The sequence below is a fragment of the Ochotona curzoniae genome, unplaced genomic scaffold (genome assembly GCF_017591425.1).
Source record: "Ochotona curzoniae isolate NIBS_2020 unplaced genomic scaffold, NIBS_Ocur_1.0 scaffold_4701, whole genome shotgun sequence".
Taxonomy (NCBI): domain Eukaryota; kingdom Metazoa; phylum Chordata; class Mammalia; order Lagomorpha; family Ochotonidae; genus Ochotona; species Ochotona curzoniae.
In genome coordinates this window covers 1,442,825-1,462,016 of record NW_024467122.1, presented here as the reverse complement: position 1 = coordinate 1,462,016, position 19,192 = coordinate 1,442,825, and the positions used below count along the sequence as shown (strand labels likewise).

The 19,192-nt window shown below is 56.0% G+C and overlaps 1 protein-coding gene across 1 annotated transcript in view; it reads left to right on the top strand.

Annotated features, from left to right (window-relative positions):
• The window catches only part of LOC121149261 (A-kinase anchor protein 13-like), a 100,244-nt gene that overhangs the window by 64,207 nt on the left and 16,845 nt on the right, over positions 1 to 19,192 (top strand). Inside the window, exon 5 of the mRNA XM_040969764.1 lies at positions 8,228 to 8,411. Within this exon, the coding sequence (XP_040825698.1) occupies positions 8,228 to 8,411 (184 nt within the window). The remainder of the gene's footprint in view (positions 1 to 8,227; positions 8,412 to 19,192) is intronic.

The window sequence follows — 19,192 nt, the reverse complement described above, 5'->3', positions numbered from 1 at the left end:
TGTCTCAGTGGCTCTGGAACTCGCTGTGCCACAGTACCTGCCCCTAACAGGTGTACTTGTGCGGTGCGCATGTGGTCCAGGGGTTAGGATGCTGCCTCCCGCATTGGTGATGCTCCTGGGTTTGAGTCTGTCAGCACTTTTCATTCCCGCCTCCTGCTGATGTGGCTCCTGGAAAGCAGCAGGTGGTGGCACAGTAGTCAGGTTCCTGCCGTCCACATGGGGGCCTGGGCGGAGCTACTGGGTCATACTTCAGCCTGGCCCAAACCTGGCTCTTGTGGGCATTTGCAGAGTGAATGAATCAGTAGTGAGAGACTGGTATTTTTGAAACATTAGCTTGTTTTCAAGATGAGACTATTTGAAAGTGCCAGGGAGGCTCCAAGAGAGAAAGAGACCCTCTGTGTGCTGGTTCACTCCCTGGTGGCTTCAGTGGCCAGGCCAGAGCCTGCAACTCCATCCCATCAGTCAGACGCTCGGGCCATCTCCGCTGCTGGCCTGGACGCATTGGCAGGGAGCTGAGTCTGGGACAGAGGAAGCAGGAACTTGGCCTCCCAGGTGGGGTGTATGCTCTGTATGCTCGTAAAGCGGCAGCTGAGCCGTGCTGAGCCGTGCTGAGCCATGCTGAGCCCCAGGGTGTTTCCTCATGACTGAGGAGAGTTAGCTTAGAAGGCTGTATTGGAGCCCTGTGGGCAGGATCTGCTTCTGCGGGGCTGGTCAGTTTCAGCCATCCCTCAGAGGGCTCCCAGATGTGACAGCTGTGCTACCTGGGTGAGCAGACTGGGGAGGATGCCCAGGACGCTGAACCAGGGGTTCAGTTCCTGCTCCTCCATGCCCGTCAGCTTAGTGTGTGTAAGTCCCTCCTGTGGATTCTCCCACCGAGTTGTGATCAGTAGCATCATCCTTGCAGGGGCTCGTTCCCGAGACCACACCAGGGCAGGAGCTGTGAGCGGTGGAAGGCTGAGAGCGAAGCCAGCTCCAGAACAGCTCTAACACTCAGGACACCTGGAGAAGGAGGAGTTGACGTGATGGAGGGTAGTAATGGATCTGGCAGCTGCCAGTCCAGCCATTTCTGTTCTGTTATTGGAGTAAGTTTTCTAGCTGGCTGTTATAATCGATATCAAGATAGAACAAGATTGGTTATTTGTGGGGGCTTACAGTGTTTTATGGTTATGTTTGGCTTGCTTCGAGCAGGCCTACAAGTTGTGTGGTTGGTTCAAGTTACAGTAACTTCAGGGAACCGCTAGAGGCCTCCCCTGGGGCTCCTGAACCTTGTCTTTAGAGGGAGAGAACCAGCTGGCTTCACCATGTTGGGCACTCCGTTTTCTCTAAGTTTTTCTTGCATAGAGTTGCTCAAAGAGTTCTAGCAAAAGTTAAACCTAATCCAGATACTTGAATTGAACCCACTGCACACCTACCAGTAAGGCTCAGGTGAAGCAGACCGAATGTGGACAGGGCTGCAGTGCAGCATCTCCTTGCGGTGGCCCCATGGGGCTCACGGGAAGGCCGAGTGCTAGCACCGCTCGAGGAGAGCCAGCTCTCTGACTTTAAATGCATGTTTGCTGTGTGCCCAGCCACCCTCCGTGGGCATGTGTGCCAGACCGAAAACTTAGTTCCACCAGTGTCCGTGCACAGAGATGCATACTGTAGCAACAGGCATCACCCAGACCTGAAACTCAGCCACTTTACACAGTGTTGGGGTGCACCCGAGGCTCGGCCACCTCGCACAATGTTGGGGTGCACCCGAGGCTCGGTCACCTCACACAGTGTTGGGGTGCACTCGAGGCTCGGCCACCTCGCACAGTGTTGGGGTGCACCCGAGGCCTGGCCACGTCGCACAGTGTTGGGGTGCACCCGAGGCTCGGCCACCTCACACAGTGTTGGGGTGCACCCGAGGCTCGGCCACGTCGCACAGTGTTGGGGTGCACCCGAGGCTCGGCCACGTCGCACAGTGTTGGGGTGCACCCGAGGCTCGGCCACGTCGCACAGTGTTGGGGTGCACCCGAGGCTCGGCCACGTCGCACAGTGTTGGGGTGCACCCGAGGCCTGGCCACGTCGCACAGTGTTGGGGTGCACCTGAGGCTCGGCCACGTCGCACAGTGTTGGGGTGCACCTGAGGCCTGGCCACGTCGCACAGTGTTGGGTGCACCCGAAGCTCGGTCACCTCACACAGTGTTGGGGTGCACCCGAGGCTCGGCCACGTCGCACAGTGTTGGGGTGCACCCAAGGCTTGGCCACCTCGCACAGTGTTGGGGTGCACCCGAGGCTCGGCCACCTCGCACAGTGTTGGGGTGCACCTGAGGCTCGGTCACCTCACACAGTGTTGGGGTGCACCCGAGGCTTGGCCACGTCGCACAGTGTTGGGGTGCACCCGAGGCTCGGCCACCTCGCACAGTGTTGGGGTGCACCCGAGGCTCGGCCACCTTGCACAGTGTTGGGGTGCACCCGAGGCTCGGCCACGTCGCACAGTGTTGGGGTGCACCTGAGGCTCGGCCACCTTGCACAGTGTTGGGGTGCACCCGAGGCTCGGCCACGTCGCACAGTGTTGGGGTGCACCCGAGGCTCAGCCACGTCGCACAGTGTTGGGGTGCACCCGAGGCTCGGCCACGTCGCACAGTGTTGGGGTGCTGCTGGGACTTGTCCTCATGGAGAGAGCCTCGTGTTGCTGTGGACAGAGGGTGCGTTCTCTGTGGCATCGTTTCTATGACAACCTCTAAGAGGCAAAGTGGCAGCGAGCCACAGATTAGCAGTTGCCGGAGGCTGGGAGTGGGGGAGAGGTCAGCGGTGTTGGGGCAGTCATTGCTGTGAGAATTTGGCGTTTGTTAACATTCGTAGGTCTGGCTGTCCTTCACAAGTCAGTGTTGCTGGGCACATGTGCTGATGGAGCAGAGACTGAACGTGCAGCTGTATGGTGATTTCACGGTGAAGTTGTTGTGAGGGACATGATGAGCACACAGGGCTGCTCTGCAGGAATCTGCTGTGTGCACTGTTGGTGTGGGCTGGTGGCTGGAGCACGGCACGGGCAGGGCTGAGCTGGGGCGCTGAGCTGACTCTTCCTGCCATGCTTGCATCTCACACCTGCTCCAGAGTTCTGGAATGACACAGGGTACTGTTACCCGGCAGGAACCCCTGCCGTTGAGAGCGGGGGTGGGGGGGGGTGTTTGCAGGTTCCCAGCCTGAACTGGCAGAGGCGTCAGAAGACCAAGGGCCAGCCCCGCTTCTGTGTTTACATTCCGGGCTACTGGCCGTTTTTCAGGTCGGTGGCTCGGCCTCCCCCTCAGGAGGACAGTGTGTGATGATGCCCGCCTGCATGTTCTTGCAGCAGATCTGGTGATCGGCCTGCCCCTCGGGTGTGAACCTCAGTGGGACACTTGGTTGTACAATGTCAAGTGGGAAAGGCCTGGGCAGTGGGGCCGCTCTCAGCCCCTCCCCTGTCAAGTAACGTCCTTGTATTGTGTTTGTGTGACTGGCTTCCAGTATCTTCTCCATATGCTGAGCCCAACGTCCAGTAGCCTCAGGCACAGAACTGATGCTTCCAACGGGGCAGGTAAGGTGGACAGCACCGAGGGAGACCCAGCACAGCAGCAGGTGCCTTGCATTGGGAGCCCTAGCTTTGGACTTGAGCACGAGGGTGTGGCCTGTCTCAGAGTCCCCACCCGTGGTTATGTAGGAAAGAGCATGCCCGGCACTTGTTGCCACATCCTGTCTTCAGTGCAGGGAGCAGGGTGGGGCGCTCGTGGGCTCCTGCTGTGGGTTTTTTGAGTCTCACTTTGTGGGCCCACTCCTGCCTCCCAAGGGTGGGGACAGTGGTGAATCAGAGACAGTCTTCCCCTGGAATACCCTCGTGCAGTAGTGCTCAGCGTAACTCGCAGAGAGCAAGGAGAAGCTTCTTGGAGGACAGCTCCGTTCCTTCTTGGTCATAATAACCAAGCGAGAGCTCCTACCCAAGGGCACAGAGAAGCCACTGGTCTAAGTGCCCTGCCATGACACTGTGCCCCTGGACTCCCTGGCCCCTCAGCTGTGTGGAGGTGAGTGCCCTGTCTGGAAAAGGGTCTCCTGAGCCGTTCCCTGGCCCCTCAGCTGTCATCACTACCATGAAGGAAGAGACTGCTACAGATTTTTTTTCCTGGCCAAGAACTGACAGCCATCTTGTGCTGGACAGGAAGGGACTGTAGTGGCAGGACATAGGTGCTGGGAGGCTCTGCTATGTCTCAGATCCTGGAGCTGTGCAAAGAGGAAAGTCTGAGTTTCCCTGTTTTCTCTCAGTGTGGCCTGCTGCGTGCTGTCCTTCCCTGGGCGGGGCTGTGTGAGGCCTTGCGTGTGGGGGAAACCAGTAGAGGACGGGCCAAAGCCTCGGGACCCTGTGCCCACATGAGAGACCTGGAGGAAGCTCCAGTCTCCTGGCTTCAGATTGGCTCAGCTCTGGCCACTGAGGCCATTTGGAGAGTGAACCAGCAGATCTTTCTGCAAATCTCATCTGCCTTTTTAATAAAAATAAATGACTTTTTAAAAGAAACCAAAGAAAGACTGAGAAGGTATTTTCCATTTGGTTTTTAAATGATTGAAGGAATCAGGTCTGTTGGGAGAGCAGAGGGGAAGCAGGCAGGGGAGAATAGGTTGAAGAGTGGCATTGGTCAGGGTGCATCCGGCAAGCGGAGCAGTAGGCACTGCCTGGTCAGGTCGTCTCATTGTGGGGATGAGCCAGGCAAGATCCCAGATTACAGGGCCGGAGCTGGAGCATTGACGGGCCGGAACTGTTGGCCTCAGACAGCCGGGCAGGCTCCTTGGTGGCAGAGGCTGTTCAGGGTGACTGCTTCCCAAGCCCTCAGTCAGCCAGACCAAGGAGGCCGTCAGCAGTGCTGGACCCGCACGGGGCACCCCTGGGGACAGTGCAGGACATGCAGTAAGGTCTGAAACTCCCAGAACAAGCACGGAAGCGAGACCAGCACAGGTGTGGAATGTCAAGAGCGGAGACTGATCCTAAGTCCTGGAGCTTTTGGCGTGGACCACGAGACAAGGATCAGAAGTAGTCAGAGTATGGGTAGGTGAAAATGTTCATATGCTTGAAGCAGCATGGACTGGGAGAGTCTGTTTATATGTCCATGTTGTCCTTCTGCAGCCGGGCTTCTCAGATGCAGTCTCTGGCATCTGTGAAGGTCAGCACAGATGTGGCAAAAGCACAGGAGGCGTGCAGTGGGCTGGCTGTGTGCAGTGGGTCCACACCCCAGTGTAGTGGGCTAGCTGTGTGCAGTAGGTCCCACACCCCCATGCAGTGGGCTGTGTGCAGTGAGCTGGCTGTGTGCAGTGGGTCCTACACTCCCATGCAGTGGACTATGTGCAGTGGGCTGGCTGCGTGTAGTGGGTCCTACACCCCCATGCAGTGGGGTAACTGTGTGCAGTGGGCTGGCTGTGTGCAGTGGGTCCACACCCCAGTGTAGTGGGCTAGCTGTGTGTTGTAGTAGGTCCCACACCCCCATGCAGTGGGCTGTGCACAGTGGGCTAACTGTGTGCAGTGGGTCCCACACCTCCATGCAGTGGGCTGGCTGCGTGCAGTAGGTTCCGCACTCCTGTGCAGTGGGTTGGCGGTGTGCAGTGAGTCCCACACCCCCATGCAGTGGGCTAGCTGTGTGCAGTGGGTCCACACCCCAGTGCAGTGGGTTGGCTGTGTGCAGTAGGTTCCACACCGCTGTGCAGTGGGCTACATACATGCAGTGGGTCCCACACCTCCATGCAGTGGACTAGCTGTGTGCAGTGGACTAGCTGCATGCGGTGGGTCCACACCCCAGGGCAGTCCGAAGGGAAGCATGTGGCTCACATAGCTTGAGTCTTGTGCTAGAAGAGGATCCTTACGCAGGAGAATGTTTTGTGTTAGTCTGTGTGTTTGTCTGTGTGTTAGTCTGTGTGTTAGTCCTAGAGTGCAGGAGCCAGGCTGCAGCCAAGTCATCAAGATGGAAGACCAGAAGAGGCAGGAGCCTGAGGAGGGCAGGCTCCAGGGTGGGTCCGCCCTCGTCTGCAGAGGCCCAGTTCTCAGTCAGTCAATGCATTCTTGGCCCTCTGGGATTTGGTGGGGTGGGCCTGTGCTTGGGAGCAGCTGTGGGCACCAGCAGATGGTACTGCTTGGTTTTCAGAGGTGCTCATGGTTACAGTTATACCTATAGTTGTGATTGTCTTCCAGCCATGTGCCTCTGTGTGAACATTCTGAAGTGGGAGTGTGTGATTTATAATTATATAGGGAAAATGAAAAATAGGAAACATTTTCCTACCAAGGAATTTACTTTGGTAGCAAGAATGGAGTGGCACACAAGTGACAGGACAAGGCAGTGTAGACTCCCAGGTTCATGGTAGCCCAGGTTCATGGTGAGCCCAGGTTCATGGTGAGCCCAGGTTCATGGTAAGCCCAGGTTCATGGTAAGCCCAGGTTCATAGTGAGGGCGGCTCACGGAGGCACTGAAGGTGGCAGAGTAAGAAGACCCAGGCCACGAAGCTGCCCCTGAGGGAAGCCCGCCAGGATGAGCGACGATGCAGGCTGAGAGGAGGCCAGGTGGGTCTCAGGGTGGGCATGAGTGCCTGGGAGGCTCAGGGCACAGCTTGGCCTGGTGGGCATGGATCAGCCAAGAGATCGAGACAGAGAAGTGTTGATAGTGAAGACCAAGAGGACAGAGCAGGGAGAGGGAGGGGGCCCGTTAGTGGGAGCCCCTCTCGCCGGTCGCTATGCTAGCCTTCCAGCGGCCTCTTCGCCTTGGGTGGCAGTGCTGTGAGGGAGGGGTGGCTTGGTGCCCGCGGGGATGGAGAAGGTGATGCCGAGAGGGGTCAGGACACTCCTCCTGCCACACGGTGCCAATCCTGGTTCCACAGCCCTTTCTGCGTTCCACATGAAGGATGCCCAAGTCATGTTTTCCTTTGTCAAATCAGTGCATTGCCTTAGTTTTTCTCTTTCTTCCTGCAGTGACTTTTTTTGTTTGTTTAAACTTTGGGATATATTTACAGGACGTTGCCAGAAAAAGATGCAGATGGGATGGAAGGCTGGTCTCTACCCTACGTCCAGTTTCTCCTGTAGCTGAGCAACACTGAGGCTTTAGTTTCAAGTGGCTTGTGTTAGGCGGTCAGGTTTCTTTAGTTTTGCCTACTGATGCCCTCCCAGGATTCTGTGCGGGACACTGTTGGGCAGGTAGCTGTCAGGACTCCTGGGGCTCCTGCTGGCTCTGACACTTCATCAGACTCGGTCTGATGCCTTAATAGCTGTGGGATCCTGGCCTAGCATGTTGTAAAATGTCCTCAATTGGGATTTGAAAAACATTAAAAAAAATTCCTTTGGAAGGCAGAGATAGAGGGAGATCTGCCATGTTGGTCATTCCCCAAATGCCTGCCACAGTCGGGACTGGCCAGGACAAAGCCAGGCTCCTGTGTCAGTGGCAGGGATCCAGCTGCTTGCAGGGTGTGTGTCTGCAGGACGTTGGAGCAGGCCAGGACGTACACCCAGGCAGTCGGATATGGGCTGTGCACACCTTAAGCTGTCCCCCCGCTTTTTTTCAGTTTTAATTATTTTTAATGAATTGAATATGATTTATAAATAAAATTCTAGGAACATAATGATAGTCTCTTCCTTTCCTCTGCCTTCCTCCTGTCTGCTTGTTTCCTTTGTCCCTCCCTCTCTCCCTCTCTCACTCACTCACTCTCTCTCTCACTCTCACTCTGTCTCACTCTTTCCGTCTGTCACTCTCCCTCTCTCATTCTCTCTCCCTCTCTGTCTCTCACTCTCCCCCTCTCTCTCTCACACACACACATACTCTCTCTCTCCCTTTTTCATTCTCTCCCTTTCTCCCTTCCTCCTTTTTTAGCTTTTGAGGCAACACATTTTAAATTTGTGTTACAGTAAAAAGGCTTAAAACTGCCCCTTCTTGCTGTCATTGAGCACACGAAGAAGCTGGCCGTCACAGCACTGTGCTGTTGCCTGTGTGTGGTGTGCCCAGCCAGCCTCCGGCTCCTCTTGCTCCTGAGTGCACGCCCATCAAGGTGCTGGCAGCTGCTCCTCTGGATCCCCTTGTTGTGGGGAGAAGTGTGTGAGGGGTCTCCCAGAGACTTCCTGGTGACCCTGTCTGAAGCAGGGTGCTTTCCTGGTAGGGGGCTGCCTCCGTGCTGTCTCCAGAGAGTCTGGGTGAGCCTGAGTCTGGGTGAGTCTGGCCTTTGCTGCTCTTCTTAGCCAATGAACCTTGTTGCATCCTCCCCACTGCAGATGCCGGCCCCCGCGAGACCTTGATGCATTTTGCTGTGCGCCGGGGACTGCTGAGGTTGACGTGGTTCCTGTTACAGAAGCCGGGTGGCCGCGGAGCTCTCAGCATCCACAACCAGGAAGGGGCGACGCCTGTGAGCCTGGCTCTGGAGCGAGGCCACCACAAGCTGCACCAGCTGCTCACCCAGTGAGTGTCCCCTCCCTAGGTCCAGGCCCGCTGCGGCTCGGCCTGCTGCTGTCAAAGGGGTGTTGCCCAAGGGACACCGCAGGTCCTCCACCTGCCGCCTCTCCCAGCTTCCTGATCTGTTCCTCTCGTGTTTCTCTGAGCATGGAGCCTGAGTCTTGTCTGTAACATTGCTGGTTGAACACCAGAGGGAACTTCCTGTACCATACGTGCTCTCTCGGTCTCCTGGATGTGAATGAATGAATGAGAGACCCGTGTGTCCACATTTTCCTTCTCCATGGGAAATCTGCAGGTGACTGAGTTTTGGTTTGAGTGTGTTTCTGTGACTGGAGGAGGGTGGAGGTCTCCTGGCATGGATACAGTAAAGGGAGCTGGCCAGTAGGGGTCCTGTCTGGTAGGGGCCCCGTGGGCCTCTGCTGACTCCCGGACGGATCATGGGGAAGAAGACTTCCAGGCCTCAGTAAGTGAAGTGAAGGGAGTAAAACAGCCACCAGTTTTGACTGCAGTGTTTATGAAGGCCGTCATTTCAGGAATAGCTTCTCACTTGGCTGCAATGTTTACTGGTTTTGTGGTTATCATCTTCCCAGCAAATGACCTGAGCAAGAACAAGCCCCACTGGACCTGTGTGATTTACCAGTGGAAGGACCATTGTGAGTTGAGTTCATGTCTCCAACCTCTTAGGAACGTGCTCCTGCCAGGCTTGATTTGGTCGTGTTTAGCTTTTCCATTTCTGGCTGTGTGTGAGGTGATAGGGACGGAGCAGGGAGAGCTCTTGGGGTGCCGTGCCACTGGGCAGGCAGTTCTCTCCTGCAGCGCCTGCCATGATGCCTCTCGGAGCCTGGGTGAGAGCATTGTGAAGGTGACTCGGGCGCAGCTTGAGGGAAACGAGTGTGTGTGCTCTTGGGATCTCTGCATGCTTCCAAGCACCTCTCTGTCACATGTCATTTGCCTGCTGGTGGAGAGAGCTGGACAAGGGGAACCCAGCTGAGAAGCCATCCGATCGCACTTTGCTGGTGCCTGCGCTCTGGCGGCAGAGCCGGCCCTGCTGGGACCTTCTGCACTGTCCTGGCTGGAGGCCCAGTCCAGGCTGAGTCCACCAAGGCCCTGGGTCCTCAGGTGGTACTCTAGGCTGGGTGGGAATTCCAGCCAGAACGGGTTGTGTGACTCAGTGACCTGTCTAGGTGTGCATTCGCCACACTCTGTGCCCATTCCATGGTCCATTTCCAGAGCCTTGTCATTGTCCTGTCAGGAAACTTGACCCACCCCTGCAGGACCGACTCCCAGTGCAGCCTCTTCATGGCAGCCCCCGCCGCCTCTGCTCTCTGTGCCCCTCGGCCCCTTGTCCTGCTTAGGGCTGCCTTCTCAGCCTTCAGCCATGTTGTCATGTGTGCCAGGGTAGTGCTGGATTTTATATTGAACGTTGCAAAAGGGTAGACTGCAGACACTCGGTTGTGACAGGTTTGGAGTGAGGGAACAGGTTGGTTGATTATCTAATTGACTTTCTTTTTTTTTCATAAATTTTTAAAAAATATTTTGACAATCTTTACATAGTTAATTAGGGTAATTGCCTTTCTATAATGAATACACATGTTAAAGTCACATTTTACTCCATACTGTAATTCCTGTTTACTTGAAGAGAGGCTGTGTGGTGAGAGCCTGAGAGCCATGTTCTTGCTTGGTGGCCTGTGTGTCCTGGAGCAGGGGCCTTCCCAGCCCGGGTCCACACCTGAGCTCTGCGGTACCTCCATGGTAGAGCTGTTGGGACCAGCCAGAGACTGTGCGAGTCAGTTCTCTCCCATAGCAGTGCCGTTGGTGATGTCAGACGTCACACGGCTTGCAACAGAGTGTCGCCTAGCAAAGAGGACTGTGAGGTGGCTGGTGGGGAGCCCAGGGCGTCGGAGGAGCTGTGGAATCGGGGCCTCAGGTGAGCTGGCAAAGGTCTGTGCTTGTTTGCGTGTGGCAGGAGCCAGGGAAGCTTTGAGGTGCAGATGAACCCGTGGCTCAGGTCTGACCTGAACCGATGCCCGAGCTAGCTCTACCTGCACTCGGGGCCTGAGGGAAATGTGACCAGAATCCAGCCACCGCGCAGGATCTGGTGTCCCGGGTGGGCTCTGGGGCGTGCTGGCAGCCAGAGGTAGCCAGGACTTGAGACCAGACGGGGGCATTCGCTGCTAGCCCCCTCCTCAGTTTCTCTGAAGAGCTGACACAGAAATGCCAGGATGTTTTTGTTTCACTGACAGCTGTTGTTAAGGAATTTGCTGTCATGAAGTTTATCTGCTTTTAGCATCTGTTCAGTGAGTCTTTGTCAGCTGCCTACACTACACTGGAAACCATGGTTGGCTGCGTTGCGGGTGTTGGGGCAGCCTTTCTGAGATGTATGTTTTCTGCCTCGTGGGAGAGGTGCAGGCTGCCAAGGCAGGGCGGAAAGCCACAGCGCTGCTCCTGGCACACGTTTCGGTTCCTCTCTTAGAACTTGCTGAAAACCTGGCTTCCAAGTTGCCTCAGTGAGCAGCTCTTCAAATGTGCACGCTCACAGTAGAACCAAGTGCCTTTGAGCAAGATGTTCTGGAAGCACGTGGTTGCATTTCCAAGTCCTCGCAAAGGCTTCAGCGCACAGGTGTTAATAAGCTCGGAGCCTTTTCTTTGGCTTGTGAGAACGCGGGGCAGACATAAGCTTCTCCCAAGTAGTAGCTGCCTGTCCCTCACCCGCGCGCCTTGTCCCGCTCACCTTGGTGGCTGTGTGGTGTGGGAAGGCGCGGTGACGGCAGGAGGCTGCCATTCCTGAGTGTGAGCAGCTGCTTTGTGTTTGCGTGGCACTACCCAGCTTCTTCTGACGGCTCTGTGTGGGAGCCTCAGCTGCCCTGTCAGGGGATACCCCCAAGAGGCTGAGCAGCCCCCCGAGGCTGGGCCGTCCTCCAGGTGTCTCCGGCCTGCAGCAGAGGGCTTGGGCGAGGAGCCATGGCAGCACCGGCAGGCTTGTAGCCAGGCTGATTCGATTATGTGATACAGAGGGTTAGTTTAGGCGCCTTCCCCTCCCCACCCTTGGGCAGATGTTCAACTCAGGGAGTCTGAGGATTCTGTGGTTTTGCAACATGGAAGCCCTTCGCTGGCAGTGCCAGTACAGTGACCTGCTAGTCTGTTGGACAATGTGCAGTGAGCTTGCTGAGGAAGTGCTGGTTGTGGAAAAGCAGTGCCCGAGTGTGGGCTTGCTGTGCTCGTTGGGCTAGGCGTTGTGCATCCAGGGCCATGTGTCTGGGCACCTGAGGAGGCAGGAGCCGCTCCAGGGCCGTGTGTCTGGGCACCTGAGGAGGCAGGAGCCGCTCCAGGGCCGTGTGTCTGGGCACCTGAGGAGGCAGGAGCCGCTCCAGGGCCGTGTGTCTGGGCACCTGAGGAGGCAGGAGCCGCTCCAGGGCCGTGTGTCTGGGCACCTGAGGAGGCAGGAGCCGCTCCAGGGCCGTGTGTCTGGGCACCTGAGGAGGCAGGAGCCGCTCCAGGGCCGTGTGTCTGGGCACCTGAGGAGGCAGGAGCCGCTCCAGGGCCGTGTGTCTGGGCACCTGAGGAGGCAGGAGCCGCTCCAGGGCCGTGTGTCTGGGCACCTGAGGAGGCAGGCTGGGCGGTGGGTGTGGTCTGTGGCCCGGGCGTGGGGAAGCTTTTCTCCAGAGTTGTGAAATTGCACAGCCCTGTCTGTGGTAATAGTCTCCATGGCAACAGCATGTGCTTTGAAAACAGCTGATCTCTGAGCTCACTGTAGGCATAAGTGGGACACGCTGCTGCTGTGGGTAAGAGAGAGATTGGGTTGGCATCTTCCATTTTCTTAAAAAAAAATTCAAATCTTTAGACACCACTGCATGTAGTGTTTAAATTAAAGATATAAGAATAGGAAGTATGACTTGGAAATGCTGTCGAGTCTGTTAGTAGCATAAATAGAAGTGATCCTTAGACAAGGATAAAAAGTAGGCGTGTTAAATAAATATTTTGGCTAAAATCAATATTTGAGTGAAGCTGAATAGCACCAGCATAGAGTGAGGCTGTATGGCACAAGAATAATTATGAGACAGCATGAACTAGAACTGCGTTGTTGTGTGTGTTAGAATGTGGTTGCTCTGAGAACTCTGCCTTCTGGCAGAGCGCAGAGTTCCCAGCATTGCTGGGTCACTGGGCAGCAGGCACACCAACGGGCCACTCAGTCACAGCACGAGTTTGAGTGACTTGTGTTCTAGAAGGGGTTTAGTGAAGTGCAGGACTCCTTCAGTGCCAGGATCGCCTGCTGCTGAACACGGCTGTTTGGACAAGCTGCGTCTGTGTGTTGATGAGAGACGTCAGCTAAATGTGTATGGGCTAAAGATTTAGATTCTTCGGGCCCGGCACGATAACATAATGGTTAAGGTCCTTGCCTTGAACGTGCCGGGATCCCATATGGGCGCCGGTTCTAATCCCGGCAGCTTTACTTCCCATCCAGCTCCCTGCTTGTGGCCTGGGAAAGCAGTCAAGGATGGCCCAAACCCTTGGGACCCTGCACCCATGTGGGAGACCCAGAAAGAAGTTCCTGGATCCTGGCTTTGGATCGGTGCAGCACCGGCTGTTGAGGCTCCCTGGGGAGTGAATCATCGGACGGAAACTCTTCCTCTCTGTCTCTCCTCCTCTCTGTACCTTTCCAATGAAATAAATAAATCTTTATTTAAAAAAACATTTAGATTCTTCAAGTGATTCTGTGCTCACATCTATTAATGAAAACCAAATATATTGGAAATCTCCACTTCCTCCATGCCCCCAGCCCGGCTCCCGGCTAGCTGCAGTCAGGGCAGTCTTTCAGAATGGTAGCACTGCTTGTTAAAATAACAGGACATTGAGCACCATTTTGAGGTGTAAATAGTGATGGGTGATGCAAAGGCAGCTGCCTGGCAGTCCCCAAGCGAGGGGCTTTCGTTCCTCTCCTTTTCCTGCCAGCACTGAGTGTTTCGGTTGCCGTGGTCCCACAGCACGCCGTGCCACGTGGCCCCACAGCACACCGTGCCACGTGGCCCCACAGCACGCCGTGCCACGAAATCACTGTTCCCAGCGCAGCCCTGTGCTCGTGCTTCGTGTAGCGCGGGCGGCATTCCCACGTCAGGAAATGGTGTGCGGGGAGGCTGGTGGAATGAGTGCAAGACGCCCCCGAGGAAACCACTTGTGTTCTAACCACTGCCCTGTGCAGCTTTCTGTCTTCAATTATGCGTAAAGCACACAATTTGGAACAAAGTGGCAATGTTGAGGACAGGGTGACGTTTCTGAGCAGTCACCCCTAAAGGGAGTGAGGGAGAAGAAAATTAGGCATGCCAGGGCTGACATCTGCAGTGCCTCGGTGCGGGAATGCACGTGTGAGTCTCCGTGAGGCTGCCAGGCCGGCGGGCAGCAGGCCAGCTGTTGCCCGGCCCTCCCCTCTGGCGCTGGCCTGTCCAGTCCCATCTCCGGGGCATTGTGGTTTGTTTTTACAGGACTCATGGAGCTCTCTCCTCCATGGAATTATTTTTGCTTGAAAGAGAGCAAGAGCCCTACCCCACAGCTGTTGGGCACCATGTGGGCAGCAGAGACCCAGGTGCACTGCATGGGCAGCAAACTGGAGCCAGAAGCCATCAGAATGCCAGGGCTACATGCCCACTCCAGGGCTCCTGAAGTTGGTGCTGTTGTGTGGACGTGCTTTTATGGAGCTGTTGCAATGGTCCCCTAAGGAGGAAGGAGGCGTCACAGTTCCTGTCCGAGCTGACTGGGCGCACTGCAGGCCGTAGGGCGGGCACAGCTGCCTGCTGTCGCTGTAAAGTCGTGTGCTGAGTCCAGCGCTGGAGTAGCATGGGCCTGCGACACTCGGGGTGCACGGGCTCCTCTGTGTGAGTACTGTCTCGGGGCTCTCGGGCTGCTGCTCGCTCGGTTGTCCGTGCTGGCTCTCGGGCCTTGGCTTCAGCTCTCTGCGGACGTCCCCTGGGGTCTTGTGGTCTCAGGGCCTGAGCAGGGCTTTTTTTTTTTTTTTTTTTTAACAGTTAATTTGAATGGGCCTCAATTGCTTAATATCCAGGCCTGAATTTTGTTGAGTTGCAACATACAAAGCTAGGCAAGAAGGTGGAGTAGATCAGTTCTCAGTTGTGAAATAGCAAGTGGGATGCTGGGAAATGAAGTCTTGTTATACCACCTGTGTAAACTTTGGGATTTGGGCCAATGTATCTCAGAGGAGTCTCTGATTTGTGTTAACACTACAGTGGAAGGACTTGGTTGCGGCTCCTAGGAGATTCTTGCTGGAGGCTTCTGGATTGAATTGCTGGATTAGATGGTCACTGTTAGAACAGAAGTGTGCTTTGGTGTGATTAGAATTTAGTCGTAGGCCTGTCGGTGGGCGGTGGCAGGTCTGCAGGGTGGGAAGGGGCCTGGCCACACCGGCCGGCCGGCCGGCTTACTGGCTGTTGTTCTGGAAGCCCCAGCTCCCTCTCCTGCAAGACAGAGAGGCACCGAGGCCTGCCTCAGGTGCGGAGGGTGAGCGGGAGACTGCAGTTCTCGGACAGCAGTTTGAGCAGGTAATATGGTAAGCTTTCTTTTTGAAAAGTGAAAAAATTTATTTGAAAGGTGTCGTGACAGAGAGAGAAAGGGAAGGGCAGACCTTCCCTCCGCTGGCTCGCTGCCCAGGTGGTTCCGACGCGGCTCTTCGTCCTTGTCTGCCCTCCTCCTCCTAAGGCTTCCCTATGCCGCTGAAGGGGAACCCTGCCCTGGTGCGGGACGCGTGCTCCGTGCTCCGCACCCTCCGCGCCTCAGTGTCGGCCGGCCTGCTTCCTGCTGCTTGGATCTTTGCAGTCGCCTGACTTCTGACCTTCTCACCCCTCTTGTGTCGTCTTTTTCGTGTTGTTAAGGACAAGGGTCAGGTCACCTTCTTGCAGAGCTTTCCTTGAGCACCTGTCTGCAGAAGCAGCTGTCCCTCCTGCAGGACATTTTCTGCCACTTGGCTTATCTGTCCAAAATGAAATTCCTCTGAAATGCCAGTTCCATTTAGTGTGGACCTTGGCTGTCTCATTTCTCCTGGCAGTCTGTTTTCAGGCTCTCAAATCATGAGTTGATGCGGGAATGTCTGCTGAGTCTTTGGATAGGTGTGTGGCCAGGACCTTCTTCTGCACCTGTGTCACTCGGAGTGCTTGAAATGTGAGCAGAGGAACCATGTGGGGATGACTGGCTTCCAGGGGAAGGTCCTGGGGGCGCCGTCGGGTGGGGCCCTCCAAATAGGCCCCTGGGGACCCAGAGAATGCTGATGTGACTTCGCTTGGTGCTTGCTGCGTTGGCACTTACCAAGAGCCAGGACTTTTGTAACTGCTTTGTTCCCTCATTTCGTAAGATCTGTGTGTGTTTTAGACGTCATGCTGAATAGGTCAGAGTCCCATTGCGCTCGGGTCCGTGTGCGCACTTGGAATGTTTGTTTTTCAAGACAGCTCTGCTGCTTCAGCTCGGAGCGGCCGTGGAGCGCCTGGCCGGGTCAGCCTCGGGCTCTCCCCCTAACCCGAGAGCTGCGCTTGCAGTTGCTGCGGAAGCAGCGCTTGGTTGGAAGGAACGCTCTGTGTTTGTCTCCTTGTTCAGTGCGTGGGTGATTGACCTAGGTACACTACTGCTCTGCTGGCGCCGTGGGCCTCTCCGTGGGGAGAGTGGGCGTCCCTGGGGAGCGCGCTGCAGCCCCAGCGTCTGCCTTGCCGTGGCTGTCAGCGTGTGCTGTGGTTTCTCGTGGGATGGCACACTGGACGCCGCTCTTAGCTTACAGGTTCTCCTGCTGTGTGTGGGATGCTTCCCTGAGAAAGCCCAGTTGCCAGTGAACTGCCCTCAAGTACTGGGCAGCCATCCCTGGCACTGCCCGTGACTAGGTGAATTCCGTCTGACTGGGCTCTGCTTTCTGTCTGTAGATCCCAGGTTTCATTTTTCTGGTAGTTCATGTTTAGAATTTCTGCTGCGGTGACGCACCGAATGTTTACAAAACAAACTGTTCGTGTTCCTAAGCCAGTTGAGTAGCTGTGCCCTGACACACTGAGGTGCTGGCTGCTGTGCGGGGGCTCCGTCAGGGCGAGGTGCTGCTGTGCGGGGGCTCCGTCAGAGCGAGGTGCTGGCTGCTGTGCGGGGGCTCCGTCAGGGTGAGGTGCTGCTGTGCGGGGGCTCCGTCAGGGCGAGGTGCTGCTGTGCGGGGGCTCCGTCAGGGCGAGGTGCTGCTGTGCGGGGGCTCCGTCAGGGCGAGGTGCTGCTGTGCGGGGGCTCCGTCAGGGCGAGGTGCTGCTGTGCGGGGGCTCCGTCAGAGCGAGGTGCTGCTGTGCGGGGGCTCCGTCAGAGCGAGGTGCTGGCTGCTGTGCGGGGGCTCCGTCAGGGTGAGGTGCTGCTGTGCGGGGGCTCCGTCAGGGTGAGGTGCTGCTGTGCGGGGGCTCCGTCAGGGCGAGGTGCTGGCTGCTGTGCGGGGGGCTCCGTCAGGGCGAGGTGCTGGCTGCTGTGCGGGGGCTCCGTCAGGGCGAGGTGCTGCTGTGCGGGGGCTCCGTCAGGGCAAGGTGCTGCTGTGCGGGGGCTCCGTCAGGGCGAGGTGCTGCTGTGCGGGGGCTCCGTCAGGGCGAGGTGCTGGCTGCTGTGCGGGGGCTCCGTCAGGGCGAGGTGCTGCTGTGCGGGGGCTCCGTCAGGGCGAGGTGCTGCTGTGCGGGGGCTCCGTCAGGGCGAGGTGCTGCTGCACAGCAACACACTGTTGGTGAGATGCAAATGTGACATTGCCTTCTCATTGAGAATGTTTATTGTTCTTGCTGTTTCTTGGTAAGATTGGTCTCTTTTTGCTGTCAGTGTGGTTAGAGTACTTGGTAAAACATACACCCATTTCGTGGAAGCTTCTTGGGCGCCAGGTGTGGTGCGTGCCTTGCGCTTTGCTGACAGTTACTTGAATGTTGCCACGTGAGCCTGAGGTGGTGCTCCTGGCCAGGCCAGCGAGCAAGCAGGAGTGCTTCTTGTTCCTGAGCTGCAGAAGCCGATCTGCAGCACGATGGCTTCCTTGTGACCGACCTTGCGGATTTCTGTCAGCACACGGAGCTGAGGCATTGCTGCATGGCACTGCCCGCCTCGGGCTTAGTGGGCACCTTTTCTCCAGAGCGCTTCAGTCTTCAGACCAGAAATGTTGAATAATTTTGTAGTGTTGAGATGGGGGAACTGGACCTGTGTGCTTTCTGCTGTGGTCAGGTGAGACTGCAGGTGTAAGGCTATCACTTGTCTTGTGTTTTGACTATATGGAAAAGCTGAAGAAACTTCTGACATTTTAAAATACCGTTATGTTCTTAAAATGGTATATATGAGGGGCCAGTGCAGTGGCATAGTGAGCCAATCTTCTGCCTGTAGTGCTGGCATCTAGTATGGATACTGGTTCGAGTCCCAGCTGCTTCGCTTCCTGTCTGGCCCCCGGCTGCTAGCCTGGGAAAGTAGTGTGAGATGGTCAAGCTTGGCGCTCCTGTACCGTGTGGGAGAGCTGGAGAAGCTCCTGGCTCGCAGCTCGGTCTAGTGTCAGCTGCTATAGCCTTTCAGACAGTAAACCAACAGATGGAAGATCTCTTTCTTTCCCTCCGTCTATCTCTGTATCTCTAACTTTTCAAGTAAAATATTTCTTTTTTTTAAAGATTTATTTTTATTTATTGGAAAGTCAGATATACAGAGAGGAGGAGAGACAGAGAAGAAGATCTTCCATCCAATGATTTACTTCCCAAGCAGCCGCAATGGCTGGAGCTGTGCCAATCCAAAGCCAGGAATCAGGAACTTCTTCCAGGTATCCCACGCGGGTGCAGGGTCCCAAGGCTTTGGGCCGTCCTTGACTGCTTTCCCAGGCCACAAGCAGGGAGCCGGATGGGAAGTGGAGCTGTTGGGATTAGAACCGGTGCCCATATGGGATCCCGGGGAGTTCAAGGCAAGGACTTTAGCCGCTAGGCCCTAAAATATTTCTTTTTAAAAAAGAGTATTTATGAAATACATGCAATTTGTGGCCTTTATCTAAAAATAAATAACGTCCCTCTTCCTGCTTCCCCCCTCCTATAATTTTGGACTGTCGCTTCTGCTGAACTGGCGTCCAGTGGAGTGCAGCTTTTCTGTTCCCTCACAGCCGACAGCTGCTCTGGGTCTAGCATGGTAACGGCTTTACTTGTGGGGCACTTTTTTGTTTTTAAAGATTTTTAAATTTTTATTGCCAAGCCAGATCTACAGAAAGGAGACAGGGAGGAAGATTTTCTGTCCATTGACTCACTCCCCAGGTGCTGCCATGGCTGGAGCTGAGCCAATCCAAAGCTGGGACCTTTCTAGGTCTCCCACACGGGTGCAGGGTCCCAAGGCTTTGGGCCGTCCTCGTCCTCAACTGCTTTCCCAGACCACAAGCAGGGAGCTGGATGGGAAGCGGGACTGGCGGGATTAGAACCAGCGCCCATATGGGATCCCGGCCCTTGCAAGGTGAGGACTTTAGCTACTAGGCTACTGTGCTGGGCCCGTGGGGCACTTTTTGAGGACCTATGTTCTCTGCTGTCATTCGGTAGCACGGCCTCTGGGTGTGCACCCATGACTGTGGGCACAGGTGCTGGCAGCGGTAGCCTGACTTGTGGGCCATTGCCTGTCTCGGACCACCAGCTGCACAGCCTCTGTCTATGCAGAGAGTCCTGTAGTTGGCGCAGGGTCGTCTGTGGATGGGGGTAGGACGCTGCTTCTGAGGTTCTGGGGCTGCTGGTCTGGAATTACAAGGCCTGCACAAGGCCTGTCGTTGCCTGAGTGCTAACTTGACTTGCAGCAGG